This window comes from Cynocephalus volans, chromosome 10 (assembly GCF_027409185.1).
Source record: "Cynocephalus volans isolate mCynVol1 chromosome 10, mCynVol1.pri, whole genome shotgun sequence".
Classification (NCBI taxonomy): Eukaryota; Metazoa; Chordata; class Mammalia; order Dermoptera; family Cynocephalidae; genus Cynocephalus; species Cynocephalus volans.
In genome coordinates this window covers 82,324,626-82,341,156 of record NC_084469.1, presented here as the reverse complement: position 1 = coordinate 82,341,156, position 16,531 = coordinate 82,324,626, and the positions used below count along the sequence as shown (strand labels likewise).

Sequence of the window (16,531 nt, the reverse complement as noted above, 5' to 3'; positions counted from 1 at the left end):
CTACTCATTTTATTTTTCCATGTCCTTATAACCTCTATTTAATAGTGCTTTATTACTTTTAAGAATAGTCTTCGAAATTATTTGTAAAGAGAGTTTTAATAAGGTAGTCTTTGTGTGAAGTAGTATGTATGGTATAGCATAGGGGCGAGTCTTGAGGCTTGATGTCTTTTTCTTTTTTCTTGTACATATTTGATTTACATGATTCCCAGCAGTCATGCCATTGTAGTGAGAGCCCTGTCTGTGGGCCCTTGGGTAGAATTAGGTGTAGAGAACTTTTTGTTTTCTTACAACAAAAGGGTTATGGAGTAAGAATATGTGTCTTAGAAGTATATATAGTAAATACGACTCTAAAAAGGGAGCTAATACTATAACTCAGTACCTCTCATCTGTACATATTAAAGCTTTTAAAAGCATTATTAAATTCTCCTAGCAACTCTCCAAGGGCACTATAATTATTCTGGTTTTACTGACTAGAAAGCCAGATACAAAGAGGTAAAATAACTTTGTTCAAGGCCAACTAAGAAGCCAGAGCCAGGATTGGAGACAATTATTTACTATTTCATATAATGTTAATCTCATAACTTTAAAGAATAACTTCTCTTAATATTTTGGACTATATCATTTTTTATATATGTAAAAATCATGCTGTGTGAAATTTATACCTTCCTCCTTGCCCAATTTAACCTGTTTCAAAAGAATTGTCTCACATTACTTCAAAATACTTAGAAAATTGTAGTGACTGTGCAGTGTTTTGTCAGATGGATATACAAAAGTTTATTTAACGTTGTTCCTAATGTTGGTCATTTACATTGGATCTAGTTTTTGCTATTATATGTAATGCTGTGGTGAGTAACTGCATAAACTGTTGTCTGTATTTTTGTGTAAGTCCTTAAGCATAGATTGCCACAAAAAAGAATCACTGAGTCTGAGATTATGAATATTTGGAAGGCTTTCAGTATATTGCCAAATGGCTTTCCTGAAAGATGAAAGCAGTTTATATTTCAAAAACAAGCATTCAAGAAGATCTCTTCACTTTCTTTAACACTGGCCTTTGTCATTTCTTAAACTTCTTTACTAGTCACTTTATTTTTGTAACCAGAAAATGGTATCTTGCTTTTATAATTTAAACTTTTGCTTCTCAGTGAAATAATTGGTTTTTCCATTTGTTAAGATCCACTATTTTAGTCCAAGAGAAGGGCACATAAGAAGAAAACTGCCCAATTCCAGTAGGAAGGATTTGTGGGACAAGATCCATGTTATATTGGAATGTTGAACCTTTTTTTGTTGTATTTTTTTTCTTTGCCTTAAAAAAGCCCATCTTGCTTGAATGTTACAATCTTGTGCAAGGCCAGCAATTAAACCTAGGGACTCTGCCACTGTCTCCTCTTGGTGCTGATCCCTTCTGACAAGGAAGAAAATGATACCAGAGCTGAATGCTTGAAAACTTGTGCACAGGACTCAAAAGGTTCTGATAGAACTTGGGCCTCATTCCTTGAGTGGCATCTTTGTGAGATGATGTTTTCTTTGTTTTAATGAGGAATCAAAGTGTGTATTTTATGAAAACCCAATATTTCCTTACTCTTCATTTTGCATCACACAAGGTCCAGTGGATGATTCTTAAAATCCAGTGCTATCCTATCTCTCCCAATTAGTTGGCACCATTTTCTTGACTAGGCTTGTGTTCTAATGATGGAACATTTTGAAGTGCAAATTAGTTCCGAGTTTATTGAACTTTTTGTAACACAGCTGCTGTGCCTAAAGTGCCATCTTTTATATTAAAAGGTCTAGTTACATTAGAAATAGCTCTCCTCGCCCCCACTCCCTCAGCACTCAAAGCACTGAATTCAGTACTACACTTGGAAAGGGATTGGATGTCCCAAAGCATTGGTTACATAATTGTGGATCGGCTTTCACCCATCCAGCTTTACTTCCTCCTGTGATAGTGAAATACAGGCTGGAAACAGTAATTAGATCTCAGTAAAGCTTGTCACAAAGCACTACAGAGTACAGAAGCTTGCTGCCTCTTTGTGCACTGGCTGAAGTTTCAGAGTACCACTACCTTGCATCTTTAGAGTATAGTAACCTTAGACAGCTAGTGCTTTTCTTTCTGTGTGTTAATTTTAATTAAGCAACACCTGCTTTCTCTTCTGTTCTGAGATCTACATGTAGTTAAACTGATCATTTGAGTGCTTTCCCACCCTTGGTCATTGATTTTGCTTGGAATACACTGCAAATAGAGCAGCAGGCAGAAAAATCTCCTTTTTCCACAGGCTACTGAGTAACCCAGAAATAGCTAGGTTTTGTGAAACAAGTAAGTGCTGTGAAAGAAGACTTCCTAGAATATGGTTGAGTCAAACCTTGGAAGATCAAATGAAATTACAGAGGTATGATTAGAAGAACATGTGTAACTCAAGACTTACACTTATGATACAACATGTATATTGCATTTTGCTGTCTGCAAAGGATCTTCTTTTTAATTCTCACAACAGTCCTGCAGAAATAGATAATGAGAGGTTTAATTCTTTGCATAGCATAATTTGCACTGTCAAATAGCCATCAAATGGCAGAAAATGTGAACTGTTGTGTTTTCTCTCCTGTATCATTCATGATTCAGTCTTGAAGAGGAGCCCAGTAGAGCCCAGCAGGCTAGTAGAACCCTTCATCCTAAAGCTCACACTAGGATCATTTAGTGACACCCCAGGATGTCTCTAGGTATTATTGCTAGAGTCTAAAATTAGGGTCTACTACTATTAAATATATTCAGTAATCACTTTGGAAGGAAAGTAGTGAAAAAAATTCTTTTAACTACACAAAATATAAGAATGGAAGAATCATAGCAAAACTAAAATAAGTCATGTATAGATATACAATGTTAGGTAACTATAATTACTATATGTTGTGTATTAGTATATACAGTAACCACTTGCAGAAGGAAGGGAGTATGTAAAAAAAGGTCATAAAAGAAAGCTTTTAAATCAAAACACTTCATAAGATAGTACAAGTAGTAGAATAATTGTGGCAAAACTAAAATAAAGAAAAGGCTAGGAATGATATAGAATAGAACCAGATATTTTGTACATGTTTAAACTTCTACTCATTTTAGGTTTCTAGCCACAGATTATGTAATATTTTTCTTTACTTGAACTGGAATGACAAAGACCAATAGAGAATGTCATCTGACAGGTCAATTGGGTCCTGCTCCCTGTATGTCCAGAATCAAACCAAAATGAGTTAATACTTTGACACGATTTTAACCAACCAGAGCTCTCAGGAGGATAAAAGAAATAGTCCATTATTATAGGGCTTTCAAACCAGGCTTTGTATTCTCTTACCTTCACACTGCCAATTTTATTTATTTATTGGAAAATGATATTAGAGTTGAGCTATATGCTTACAAAAGAGGCATTGCTTATATGGGTTCAATTATTTCCAAGTTCATGTTGCCCATTACAAAATGGAATATCTGATCAAACTCCTCTGAAAAGGGAATTGAAAAGTTTGCCACAAGCCCTGAGTTATGAGAATTGCACAAAGTAAATCTATTGCTTTTGACTCTTTGGTATCTGACCTCTAAGGGCCATTAGTTGAATAGTGGCAGGTATTCTTCTTGACTTAAGAATATAATGGTTAAAAGAATACAGGCAAGGTTGCTGCCCTCCTGGAGCTTACACTTTAGTGGGGGAGATAGACAGTGAATAAAGTCAGTGAACAAGGCAATTGCAAATATCACCTTCAAGGGGTTCTTGAAAGACTTATTCTTTCACCTGTGTTCCACAGATACACAAGGTAAGTTTTTGTGGCTTAATAAATGCATAAAAGGGACTGAATTTGTTGAAGTCCACTGTGCTTCTGTTTGATATTTATTTACTGCTAATGAGTTTTCAACTCTGCAAATCTGTTAGATCTTCTAAATAAATTTTTCTCTCTTAGGTTGCAGAGAACACGTCTTAGAAGATGCAAAACCTGAATCTATTAATGACACTACAGACCTGGCTCTACCACCTGAAATGCCGATTTTGATTGATTTTCATGCTCTGAAAGACATCCTTGGGCCGCCGATGTATGAAATGGAGGTAATAATTCTGATTTCTTTGTTGGTACACATTGGTTCACTCTGTTGTTTGCTTAATAGATCGGGGGAGAAGTAGAATTGGGTGTTGCCAGAGACTGAATTTTATCTTAAGTTTGGAAACTTGTTTTCTGTATGGTATTGTGTTTTACTCTTTAATGTGATGAACCAGAGACCCTGTCATTTCTTCCTTTAGAAACCCAGTCTTATCTTATTATCTGCCATCCAGTTCCATTTTAAGAATAGGGTCTCTGACTTTCTCTGACTTTCCTCTTTAGAAAAATTCTACATTCCTATTGTATGTACTTCAATTAAGGATTTATTCGTGCTGTCAAATGTTTGAGGGAGGAGATAGGGAATCGGCCCCCAAAAAATGTCTGAAAACATGAGCATAGCTTTAGCTTCAGGCTGCTGTTGGTATAGACCAAGATAATATCTTTTCAGTAATTTACTGCATAATTTCTTTAGAAACTTAACCCCATGGACACATCTAGCCCTATTTCCATCTTTCTCCCTAACTGTGTCTCAGCTGAAGGCCTGGGCCCCAGGACCGAGTTGAGGCATCTGGTGGAAATTGGTATTTGAATATGACTGCTGAGGACATTATGAAATATTTTATAGGGTGCTTATATGAGCTTTAAAGGTCAGTTACTAGAAAAAGTTTGCATTATACTACTGAATTTAGCTTTACCATCACCTCCTTCTTGTCAGTTAAAAGAAAAAATATTTTCAGAAAATATATCTGATAAATTATGCAGATGATAATCTCTCCACCTAACATTTGAAATCATTACTAGTAGATATGGTTTTCCTCAAGTTCTTATAGTCCCCAAATCCATCTTATCTATTTGACTCTGAGGTGGTCATTAACGCTAATGAGCCTTTTACGGAAGAACTTGTTTACTCTTGACAATAAATCTGGACTTGAAAAATAGAACCAGAGGCATTATTTTAGTTATTTGAATTCCTAAGATATCATGATTTGAATGGTTGTTGTTTTTTTTGTTTTTGTTTTTGGTGCCTGACTGGTATGGGGATCCAACCCTTGACCTTGGTTTTATCAACACCATACTCTAACCAGCCAACTTGGATTTGGATTTCGAAGTTTTGAAAGAACTTGGGCAAAACTTCGTTGGTTGAGAAAGTGAACAAAATCTGACTTCTTGTTCTGAGAGAATCCAGTGATTTTGTGAGTGAAGACATAAACAGGTTCTGACTCCTGCATGTCCAATGGCCTTTTTCTGTAGACTTTCCAGAAAACGTACATTCCAGGAGTTCTTTGAGAATTTAAACTAGAGTGACAAATAAAAACAAAGATTACTGCATGTTTCTGTTGCATATATCCTTTTCTCCCAGCCATTTCTGGTGATGTTAGGTTTGGAAGCATTGCCGACATCCTACAGTTTTGGCAAAGAAAGAGCCAAAAGAACAGAAATGAGATATTTTTAAACACTGCTTAACAGCTCTCTTTGATATCATCATTTTCCTTGTAGCATCTGAGCTATTACATGTGGACACTTTTCACCAAAATGAATCTGATAGGAAGACTCCGGTAGCCATTTTGCCTTTTATAAACAGCATCTTAGAATAGTAGTTCTGGTGTCTGAGAGTTGGAACATTTTCTTCATCTTTTTCACACTTGAAAGAATCCACCTTGTAGCCTGGGGTTTCTTTCTCCATCTATAGCAGTCTGATGACCATCAGCCCCAAATTAATTAACCACACTCTGTCTCAGCTTTTTCATCCAAAATTAAGATTTATGGAACATTTCATTACTGTCCCTGAGAGCCATCACTGTGCCAGGAGTCTTTCATTTTATACACAAGGGAAAAGCTTAAAGAGATTAAATGAAATACGCAAATTCACATAAGGCACAGTTAGTAGAGTCAGTATTCAAACTCAGATCAGCTAACTCCAAGTCCAGTGTTCTTTCCACTCTTCAACAGTACTCTCTCAGACCCAGATAATTCCTGCCAAAAGGGAGTGGCACATGTGGCAGTTTTTAAAAAAAGGCTTCTGCTCTACATCAGATTTTCATTGATATTTTTTTTTTTTTTTTGTCTTTTTCGTGACCGGTACTCAGCCAGTGAGTGCACCGGCCATTCCTATATAGGATCCAAACCCACGGCGGGAGCGTTGCCGCGCTCCCAGTGCCGCACTCTCCTGAGTGCGCCACGGGCTTGGCCTTTCATTGATATTCTTACCAACTGTAGTGCTCAGTTTTAGAATGGGAGAAGTTGGGCTCGACTTCTTGCCACTCCCATTTGTATATCTGATAGACATTAGGGCTGTGGAAGGAAGGCTGTCTACAAATGATTTAATCCTCAGTCATGGTGTCTTCCCAGTAACAGATGAGGAAATAGATTATAGTGTTTTAGTAACTTTCAAGAAGACACAACTTATGCAAGAATTGAGATTTGGTCCCAGGCTTGACTGATTTCCAAAGCTTGTGCTCTGTTTATTACATTAGAGAAACATAGCACAGGTACATCTGAGCAGGTCCTCTGCTCTTTGCAAAGAATTCACAATGGCCAGTCTTGTCTTTCTCCTTCTTTGTGCTTTCCTAGGTAAAGAATCTGAAGGGAGAGATTTTGGAATTTTGGAATACATGTTGAGGTGTTCCCAATATATTGTAAGGTACCTTTTTTTGTTTAAATGCCTGTATTCTCCATGAAGGTAAACGTCTAGGGTCTGTCATTTCTTCTAGATAGAGTTTCACTCACTCAATAAATACTATTAAGGACCTAACGTGCTTCTGGCAATACAGTAGTAAATAAGCAAGGTATGACCTCTACCTTCATGGAGCTTTAGTGTAGAAAAAAATAAGTAAACACATAACTACAAATTGAAACTGATGCTATAAAGGAAACAAACAGGGTGGTACTGAGATAGGAAGTAACTGCTCTAGCTATATCTGAGATATATTTTAGAGATAGGTTTAACAGAGGCAGAGGTAGACTTGCTGATGGGTTGCATATGGGGGAATGAAGAAAATATATCAAAAGTTACTTACAGGTTTCTGTGAGAGTTCAGGGTATTTGTTTGGTAGTGCCGTTTACTGAGATGGGGAAGACTGGTGGAGGGAAGAGAGGAAGGCATGTTGCAAAAAAAGTGAGAGCTCTTTTGAACATGTTAAGTTTGAAATATCTCTGTGGCATCTAAGTGGAGACATTTGGATATGCAGATCTGTTGCTCAAAAGAGATATCCAAGATGGAGATTTAAACTACAGAGTTGTCAGAAAATAGGGGATATGTAAAGCCCCGGAAATACTGAGATCACCTAAGGAAAAAGTGTACATAGAAAAAAGCAGGTAGCCTAGGAGCAAGCCCTGAGGAAGGCCATTATTTAGGGATGATGTAGAGGGAAGAGGAGCCATCAAAAAAGATGGGGAAAAGGACAAAATAAAGGGGAAAAATGGGGAATAAAAGGAACAAGCAATCAGGGAAGAGGAAAACAAGTATGTTATGCTGCCATGAAAACGAGAGGAGAATATTTCAAGGAAAGAACATCAAAATGTGTTTACTGCATGTTGAGATAGAAAAAGGTCTGTAAAATGTGTATTGGATTTGACAGCATGGAGGTTTCTAGTGACCTTGAAAGAGCAATTTCACGAGGAGTGGTGGGGATGGTAGATGTTGGAGTATGTTGAAGAGAGAATGGGAGATGAGGAAATAGAATTAGTGCGTAGGCAACTCTTCAGAAGTTTGGCTGTGATTACAGAGAAATGAGGTAGCTAGAAGCGAATATGGATGTCAAAGGGAGAATGTTGCAAGATAGTAGCTGCTGCTAAGAATAATCCAGTGGAGAGAGCAGGACTAATGTTGGAGGGACAGAAGGTACGATAGGAACAAAGCCTTTGGGAAAGTGAGAAGGGATGGGATCCAAGGTGTGAGTGGAGGAAATGGTTTATAATAGGAGAAAGGATATCCTTTGCAGGATATTATAAAGAAAGGAGCAAGAATTTGAGTTTTTTTTTACAAGGAAAAGATTATTGCTGGAGCAAAGTATGTTAGCTGCACAAGGAGAGAGGCGAAGCTCAGACAGAGCTGGTATATAATGAGAAAGTGGAATAGTTTGTGGCATGAGTACAAGTGAGCTAGAAGGATAAGAAAGTGACATTCAGGAAGGGAGATGTTTAAAATTCATGCTTCAGAGGTAGTATGGTTTATATTAGTGATAAGGACCTGGAAGAGAGTACAGCTGAGTTCAAGAGGTATTTAAAGAACCGAGAAGCTAGGTTCTGGGTTGGCATTATGTATTCACAGAAGACACACAGGATAATTGCAGGAGTTAGGGTCTAAGGAAGGAGAAGAGTCTTTCTGAATGTAGAAGATAGTGAGGAGAGATTGAGGATGGAAAAGCCAGCTGTCATAAGCAGGAGTTTAATAGAAGGGAGGAAGAATAAGGTATGAAAGTAGCAAGGAGGCCTTCCATGATAAACCCAACCTCCTTGAGTTTGATGTCTTCCTCGGATACATGGGGATAATTATACGTATGTTATTAGAAAGTAGAATTTGGTGAGTTAATGTGTATAAAGCACCCATCATAGTGCCCAATACATGCTTTAAAAATGAACAAATACGAGTTCCTGCAACAACCATACTCCCTAAAAACAGACCTATCCCCAATCACTAAAAAACACCTGTTGTTTTTATAATCCTCATTTTGTATCCTCATTGAATAACCTCACCCCTTATTGTTCTTTCCTTTGACTGAAGACAAGTCTACAAAAATATATTGCTAACAAAAAATGTTACTAACCTAGCAGACTGGCGGTTAGGAAGAAAGGCAAGAAGGTACCCTTTTATTAATGTTATATCCCTGCAGAATTCTCTTAGTGGGTTGAAAAATGGGTTCTAGGAACTTCGTCTAGATTTCAAATTTAGGAACAGTATCATAGGTCACCTTTTCTAATATGGTAAAGCTTGCTAAAGAAACAAGACCAGTTAAACTCACTTTTATAAAATAAAATAAGAAGTTTCCCTGTGCTGTAGGAGAAAGAATGGAAGGAGCAGGAGTGAGAGTAGTTGTCCCGAGGAGCCTAGACTTGGTTCATGCCACACGTGCTTTCGCAGGGCAGACTTAGCTCGGAACACTTCCTCCATGTCCGAGGAGGGACCATCTGATCAGGTGGGCTTGGGCCACATGCCCCCTCCCTAGCTATGCCTTTTTTCTCTGGGGGGCAGACAAGATCCTGGGTTCTCTGCCTCATAGAGACTACGTGAAAAGAGTAGGTCACCAAGAAATCAGGCTGATTTTAAGAGGGGAAATGGACATTAGGTACCCCCAAAAGTGACAAACGACTAGTATACCTGGTTTGGGACAGGATTCTGTCATTTGATTCTTCCTTCATCTTTTTAAGATAGTCCCCGACGTTGTATTAAAGACTTAGTATTGGCTTCTGACCATGGTATATGAAAAGCCCTTATCTAATGGTGACTGCCCTTAGAAAATAGTAAAAGGAAGAAGATAGAATGCAGATTTTTCAAAGCATCTTGAATAGAATGCATCAAAAGGTGAATTCCAGGAGATTCCATCATCATGCTTGCCTTTCAAGCAAACAAAATCAGCAGCTAGAAATGGTCAAGGAGGAGCTGGCTGGTTAGCTCAGTTAGAGCATGGTACTGATAACACCACGGTCCAGGGTTCAATCCCTGTACCAGCCAGCCAACAAAACAAAAGGACCCCTCCCCCACCATCAAAAAAATAAAAGAGAGAAACAGGCAAAGAGTAAACACTAAATGCCCCAGAGAATCATGGTGGTAGATTCCTTCTCCATCGCCCTCCATTTAAGCATGCTGTGTCACAGCCTGGCTTCATGCTGCATGCCCTGTTGAAGACAGCTGACTCTGCACATCGAGGTTGGTCCAGTGCCCCATCAGGAATCAGTGGTGCCAAGAAAAGGTCCTACCTACTGCAAGGATCAGAAAGCAACTGGTTCTCAGCAGTGCGAGCGTCTAGCCAGACTGGAGCTATTTAATACTGCCCTAAGAGATGACAGTGGTAGACCCCAGCACCTCTCCTAAGGAAACAAAATCTGCCCTTGCTTTTCTAAATGCTGCTGAAACAAATCTACAACTAGAAAAATCAAATATTCATGAATTCAAGGCTTAGGATCTCAGTACAGAGACTTTAAAGAAGTTGCCAGATGGATGAGCTACTGTGGTGACAGCCCTAGGAGGAACATAAAATATGCTATATGAGCTATAAAAGAAACCAATTGATGGTGTAAACTTCACTACAGAACAGATTTGCACACATGCCACAGAAATTTGACAGCTCAGGTTTTGCATTTAGCATGGCACCATGCTTGTCCCTGGAAAGAAGGCCCACAGAATTATTCACGTCTCCATTCCTTGGCACCTGCTGGCCCTTCTCTGCCCAGCAAACTACTACTCACATTTTAAGACTCTGCTCAGCCTCTCTGTGACACTGGTCCCATCTCTCCATACAGGGACCCTTGCCTTTTCAGGGCTCCCTGTAGATAAAAGCACTTATAGATATCTTGTTGTAGCTCCCCACACTGGAGTATAATTGCTCCTTTGTCTGATGTTCTTATGTAGTCTGTCATTTCCACAAGGTATTCATTTTTATATCTGTATAACCTGTAATATAGAGCCTGGCTCAGAACACTTGGTAAAAGGCCTGTTAGATGAATGTAAAATCTTGGTCCTTTTGATGGGTCTGTAAGTGTTGGTCGAGGCTTGGAAGGGTCACAAAGAATTGTGCATGTTTACTATTTCAGTCAAATATCACAATTTTTAGTGAACCAAGTGGGAAGTGCAGTGTGAAATTGGCAGTGATTACTCAAATGCTTTTTAAACACTCGTATTGCAGTATTAAAAATGCAACCACAGGTTATAAGACGTTCTATTATTAATCAGGTTTTTCCCTAAATATTTTAAATACTTCTGCTATCTGCATATTACCTTATTGACAGAATTATTACAAAAGAAACACCATTTCTTTGAACAAGATTTAACAGATAAGGAAACTGTAGCATAATAATAGTATGAGTGGGAAGTTGAATGACAAAAATGAACTTGAGATACCCACATCCCACTTTGACGTCTAGTGGGAAAAACATTCCAAACTTCAAGCCTAGGTGTGTCTTGGCTAATATAACTGATGATTCTACAAACCAGTAATGGGGACAGAAGCTGATTGGAAAGTACTGGTAGATAAACATTGTTTAGAAATTATGATGTTGAGTCAATTGTTAAGGAATGCTATAAGATACACATTGTTCTGGAAAACTGCCTGCATTCAAGAGCAAGAAAGGAGAATGTATCTTATCTGTTAAATTCATATTTACTTGTACTCTATCATTTCTCAGGCAACTGGATGCTTGATTCTTACAGTTTCAGAACACATGCTCCCAAAGACTGACTCCAAGTCTAAGAATTAAAGTTTCTTTACTCCTTAGGTAATCACTGTTAGCCTTGATTACTGACATTCCAGGTTTGATAGTAACTTCAGCTGTCCTGTGTATGTTGACATTAATTTACACACATTTGACATTAGTCCCATCTTCAGGCTAATAGTAGAACACTTACTTAGTATCAAGTCAGAACAGTGATTGTAAGCGTGGATGCTTTTGGTTTGGCCAAAATGTACTTATTTACACTGCTTGCCCATCCAATGAGCAGTTTACCAATTACTTCTACCCAGAGCACCAAGACTCTCCAGCAGATGGGGAGTGTTGGAAACAGACGTGGTTTCCTGAAGCAAAATGGTAGGTAATCAACAAGAATCTTACTACTGCTTCTTTGGTGATACTTTTAGTATTATTATTTTGACAAATGATTTTTGAGATTCAGCTGTAAGAAAAGGATATTACTATAGCTAACAAAAGTATAACAAATGGCTTTTTGTGTTAAATTAAACATGATTCAGTATGTTGAGGATGATTCTCCAGGATTAGTTGACCCAGCCCTAGAAAGGAACCATGTAGTAAAAGAAATGAATCCCTGGCAAATTCCCTCCCAACCTAGATGTCATTCAGGTATAGGGAAGTGATTTTATATTAGAAAAACAAACTTGTGAACTGTTTTATAAATAGTCGTTTCTATGTTTTCCTTAAATAGTACTGATTTTTTGCATATTGATCTTTCATGTCTTTCTCCTCAAGTAAATATAGAACAGGCCAAGTACCAAAGCCAGAGGGAAGTGTGATCTGTGGTACATGGTACTGATGCAGCTGATGCTGGAGTTTGGCCTTCCAAATCTCTAACCTATCATATGGAGTTAATTAGAATTAATTTTTTAAAATTAATTTTTAAGTTTGCTACTGAAAATAAGTACCCAATAGCTTCAGTGGATGCCACACATGATTTTGGAGCAAATTTTAAAATCAGTATTTTTACTGTCCAAAAGCCCCTTGGAAAAGGAATAAGCATCAGCAGTGCAGCCCTGTAACCAGAAACTCAGGCTACAGACTCTGCTGTTCTTTAGTGAGAAAGGTTCCTCTCTGGAGAAAAATCTTTCATTTGGATTAGTGCTTGGCTGACATATTGTACTCAGTTCCTCTGACATGGATAACTTCTATAGGAGAGGAAATTTGGAGACTCAAAGGGTGCAGTAAAAGTTATCATTACTGTTTTTCAGCTGTTCCTTTTTTTGTGTTTTCATAACTTGGATGTGTTAACCTACATGTCTCATCACCTGGGCTCATATTCTCAGGTGGGCAGCATGTTCAGTTTAAAATGGCAGCCAGGCAGCACAGTGGGCCTCTGATCACATAGGAAGGAACCTAGGCATCATAAAGCAGTATTTTATAGTGTCTATGCAGCAACAGCAGAGAAAGTAAAGGTAAGTGGCAGAGAAGTAAAATTCAGGGGGTTATAATACATACCTTCACACTTGGCCTCTGGAGCTAACACTTCTTACGTGTATGTCAGTAAGAGGGGTTCTACTTTCTGAAACAAATTCATGATTGCCTAAAATGAAGTTAGGTTCTGGAGTATGTATAAATATGTAGTCTAATAAAGATACTTTAAATAGATAAAACTATTGGGTTTATTCCTTGAATATTAGAGCATGTGTAACTAGATCTAGCTCTTAAAAATCAAAGTCATCCACACATGTTTTAAGGTAGAATTGCTTCTGATAAATACCAAAGAGGAAGTTTAGGTATTTCTTTTGGCAGAGAGCCTGACAGTAAGTGGTGTGACTCAGAATCATGTGAAGTAAAGTTCTCTATGCAGAAAGGAGACCCTTACAGGATTGTGTGATTAGTTTAGTCTGCCTGAAAATAATTTGGTACTCATTGACCTAACTCTGATCATTTTCTTCTTTCTTTCAAGGTATCTGAGCGTTTGAGTCAACCAGGAGTGGCAATAGGTTTGGCATGGACGCCCTTAGGTGGGGAAATCATGTTCGTGGAGGCAAGTCGAATGGATGGTGAAGGTCAGCTAACTCTGACTGGCCAGCTAGGGGATGTCATGAAGGAGTCTGCTCACCTTGCTATTAGCTGGCTCCGTAGCAACGCAAAGAAATACCATCTGACTAATGGTACGTGACCTAGCCACAGTTGGGACATGGCTGTGAGTGAGTAAGAACATGTGGGTCCTGATCCAGGAGGCATCTCAGCATTCTGTGACAGAGATTTAGATGAGCTCTAAATGATTAGTTACACCATTCAGTAAAGTACAAACTTCACTTTTGAACCTCTGTGGAAATTCTAGTTCCCATTGAGGACTGTTTGCCTAGTGCCCAAACTAGGAACTAATTCAAAAGCTTTGTTTTGTTTTCAATCCTACTTAGAATAGAATAAAATTATTCTTCCAGACCCTTACTCTAATCGTACTGTTCATTAATGTTTTAAAGAATTCAGTTACCCAAAACATTCATTTTTGTCTTTGATTTTCTTTTTAAGGAGAAAAAACAGGTTTACTTTTTCTACATTAAAGTCGTTTTTTCCTTTTTAAAGCTTTTGGAAGTTTTGATCTTCTTGACAACACAGACATCCATCTGCACTTCCCAGCTGGAGCTGTCACAAAAGATGGACCGTCTGCTGGAGTTACCATAGTAACCTGTCTCGCCTCACTTTTTAGTGGGCGGCTGGTACGTTCAGATGTAGCCATGACTGGAGAGATTACACTGAGAGGTCTTGTTCTTCCAGTAAGTACGAAAAAACTATTCTTATATATATATATATATTTTTTTTTAATTTAATTTTTTAATTTAAATCAATTGTATTTTAAAATTTAAATTAATACTAGTTTGCCTTCTTTCTATGAAAACTTTGGTTTTAAACAGATATTAAATTTTTATACGAGGGTACTTCAAAAAGTTCATGGAAAAATTGAATTAAAAGATAGTATGATACTGGCCAGCCGCCAAAAAAAGAAAGATCCTTCCAAGAACTTTTTTGAAGACCACCTCATACCTGTAACTAATTTATATTTTAAAGTTTTGATCAAATAAAAGAAAAACTGACAATTTTCCCCATGTTTTCCCTTCTGAGAAGACTTGCTAAGGGAAAGAACATTAGTGTGGTCATCAGAAATATCAGCAGTTAACATGAAGATTTGAGGCCTTGTTTTAGTTAACAAATTGTTAAAAATATAGCAGATGTGTAAAATAGGATAGTGGCTATTTTTAAGCTTTAAGCTAAATTCTACTTTTTTGAAGTTCCTTTGAGACCTCCTATCCTCTTATAGAAAACTTAGATTACTATAGTTGATAGGTTTATAGAAAAACAACTAGTATAGAATGGAAACTGTAGTAAAGATTAACCATATCTAATTGTTAATTTTTGAAAAAGTTCTACACATGCGGGGTCTTGGGGCTCTCTCCATGTCTTAAGCTGCTTATAGAAACAGTGATAGAATGCACAGAGCTTGAGAGAGTATTTTGGGTTTGAAGTCATTAGTTACCAGTACCAGTCTGCAACACTATTTTTGCAGGTTCATAGCAAAAATGGGGGCAGGGGGGGAGAATGTTCTTTATTCTGAAAAAGTCCTTATTTTATGAAGTAATGGTGAAAGTACATCATAGAATCGCAAATTAAGATCACTAAAAAACACACTGTTGGTAGGAATGTAAATAAGTACAGCTATTATAGAAAATCTTATGGAAGTTCCTCAAAAAACTGAAACTAAACTCCCATATGATCCACCAATCCCACTACTGGGTATATATACAAAGGAAAGGAAATCAGTAATTGAAGAGATATCTGCACTCCTGTGTTTACTGCAGCACTATTCACAATAGCCAAAATGTGAAATCAACCTGTGTCCAATAGCAGATGGATAGAGAAAATGTGGTGTATATACACAATGGAATACTATTCAGCTATAAAGAAAGGAATGAAATTCTGTCGTTCTTGGCAACATGAATGAGCCTGGAGGATATTATGTTAAGTGAAATAAGCCAGGCACAGAAAGATAAATTCCGCATGTTCTCACTCATATATGGAAGCTAAAAGAGTTGATCTCACAGTAGTAGAGTAGAATAATAGTTACTAGAGGCTAGTGAGGATTGGGGTAGGAGAGACAGGGTGAGGCTGGTTAACAGACACAAAATTACAGCCAGATAGGCAGAATAAGTTCTAGAGTCCTACAGTACTGTAGGATGACTATAGTTAACAATAATGTATATTTTCAAATAACTACAAGAGAGGATATTGAATGTTCCCAACACAAAGAAATGATAAATGTTTGAGGTGATGGATATGCTCATTATCCTGATTTGATCATTACACATTGTATACATGAATCGAAATATCACACTGTACCCCATAAATACGCAATCACTATGTTATTAAAATTTTTTAAAAGATCACTGCAGATGCTTTAAGTTCCCAGATTTTTTTAATTCAGTCATAAAGTCAGAAAGTCATATTTTCTAAACTCTGTTTATTATATTTGTAGATCTATACTCAAAAGGAATGACTGATCTCTTTTCTTAACCTTACCCAGGAACTCTTGCATTTCAAGTGACAGTAGTGGTTCATACTAGCTGTGCTACTAAAAGGAAATGAGCAGATGCTTTGTTGACCATAAACTCTTACTTCAGTGTCCTGGTTCAAGATGGTAGACTAAGCAAGGAATAAATTTAAACACTCAAAAATGAGGGGGTCATCAAGATAGTTCAGCCAATTTCTGAGAAGACAAGTGTCTTGGCTGATGAAACAGAATTGGAGGTGGAGGTGATCTTCCCAACAGAAATCTGGGATAAGTGCTGGCTCAGAACCAGAAGGTATAGACCAAGAGAATGGGAGTGACATGTGAAATCTCTGTAAAACAAAGGAGACTTCTACTTTGTCCCCTACTCGCAGAGCAAATAACAGCCCATGGAAAGGCCTCCCCATGCCCAGCAGAGGAAACCCACCACAGCTTTTAGTAAGCCTTCAGTTTTAAGCTTTTTACAAGAGACATGAAGGAAAGCAGTGGCATTTAAAGGAAGGACTTGCTAAGACTGGAGAAAACATAATTCAGGAACAGAGAATAAGACAG

At 37.7% G+C, this 16,531-nt stretch overlaps 1 protein-coding gene across 1 annotated transcript in view; it reads left to right on the top strand.

Moving 5' to 3' along the window:
• Nucleotides 1-16,531, top strand: part of LONP2 (lon peptidase 2, peroxisomal) — a 100,415-nt gene that overhangs the window by 81,935 nt on the left and 1,949 nt on the right. Inside the window, exons 12-14 of the mRNA XM_063110765.1 lie at nt 3,931-4,073; nt 13,376-13,583; nt 14,002-14,192. Of these exons, the coding sequence (XP_062966835.1) occupies nt 3,931-4,073; nt 13,376-13,583; nt 14,002-14,192 (542 nt within the window). The remainder of the gene's footprint in view (nt 1-3,930; nt 4,074-13,375; nt 13,584-14,001; nt 14,193-16,531) is intronic.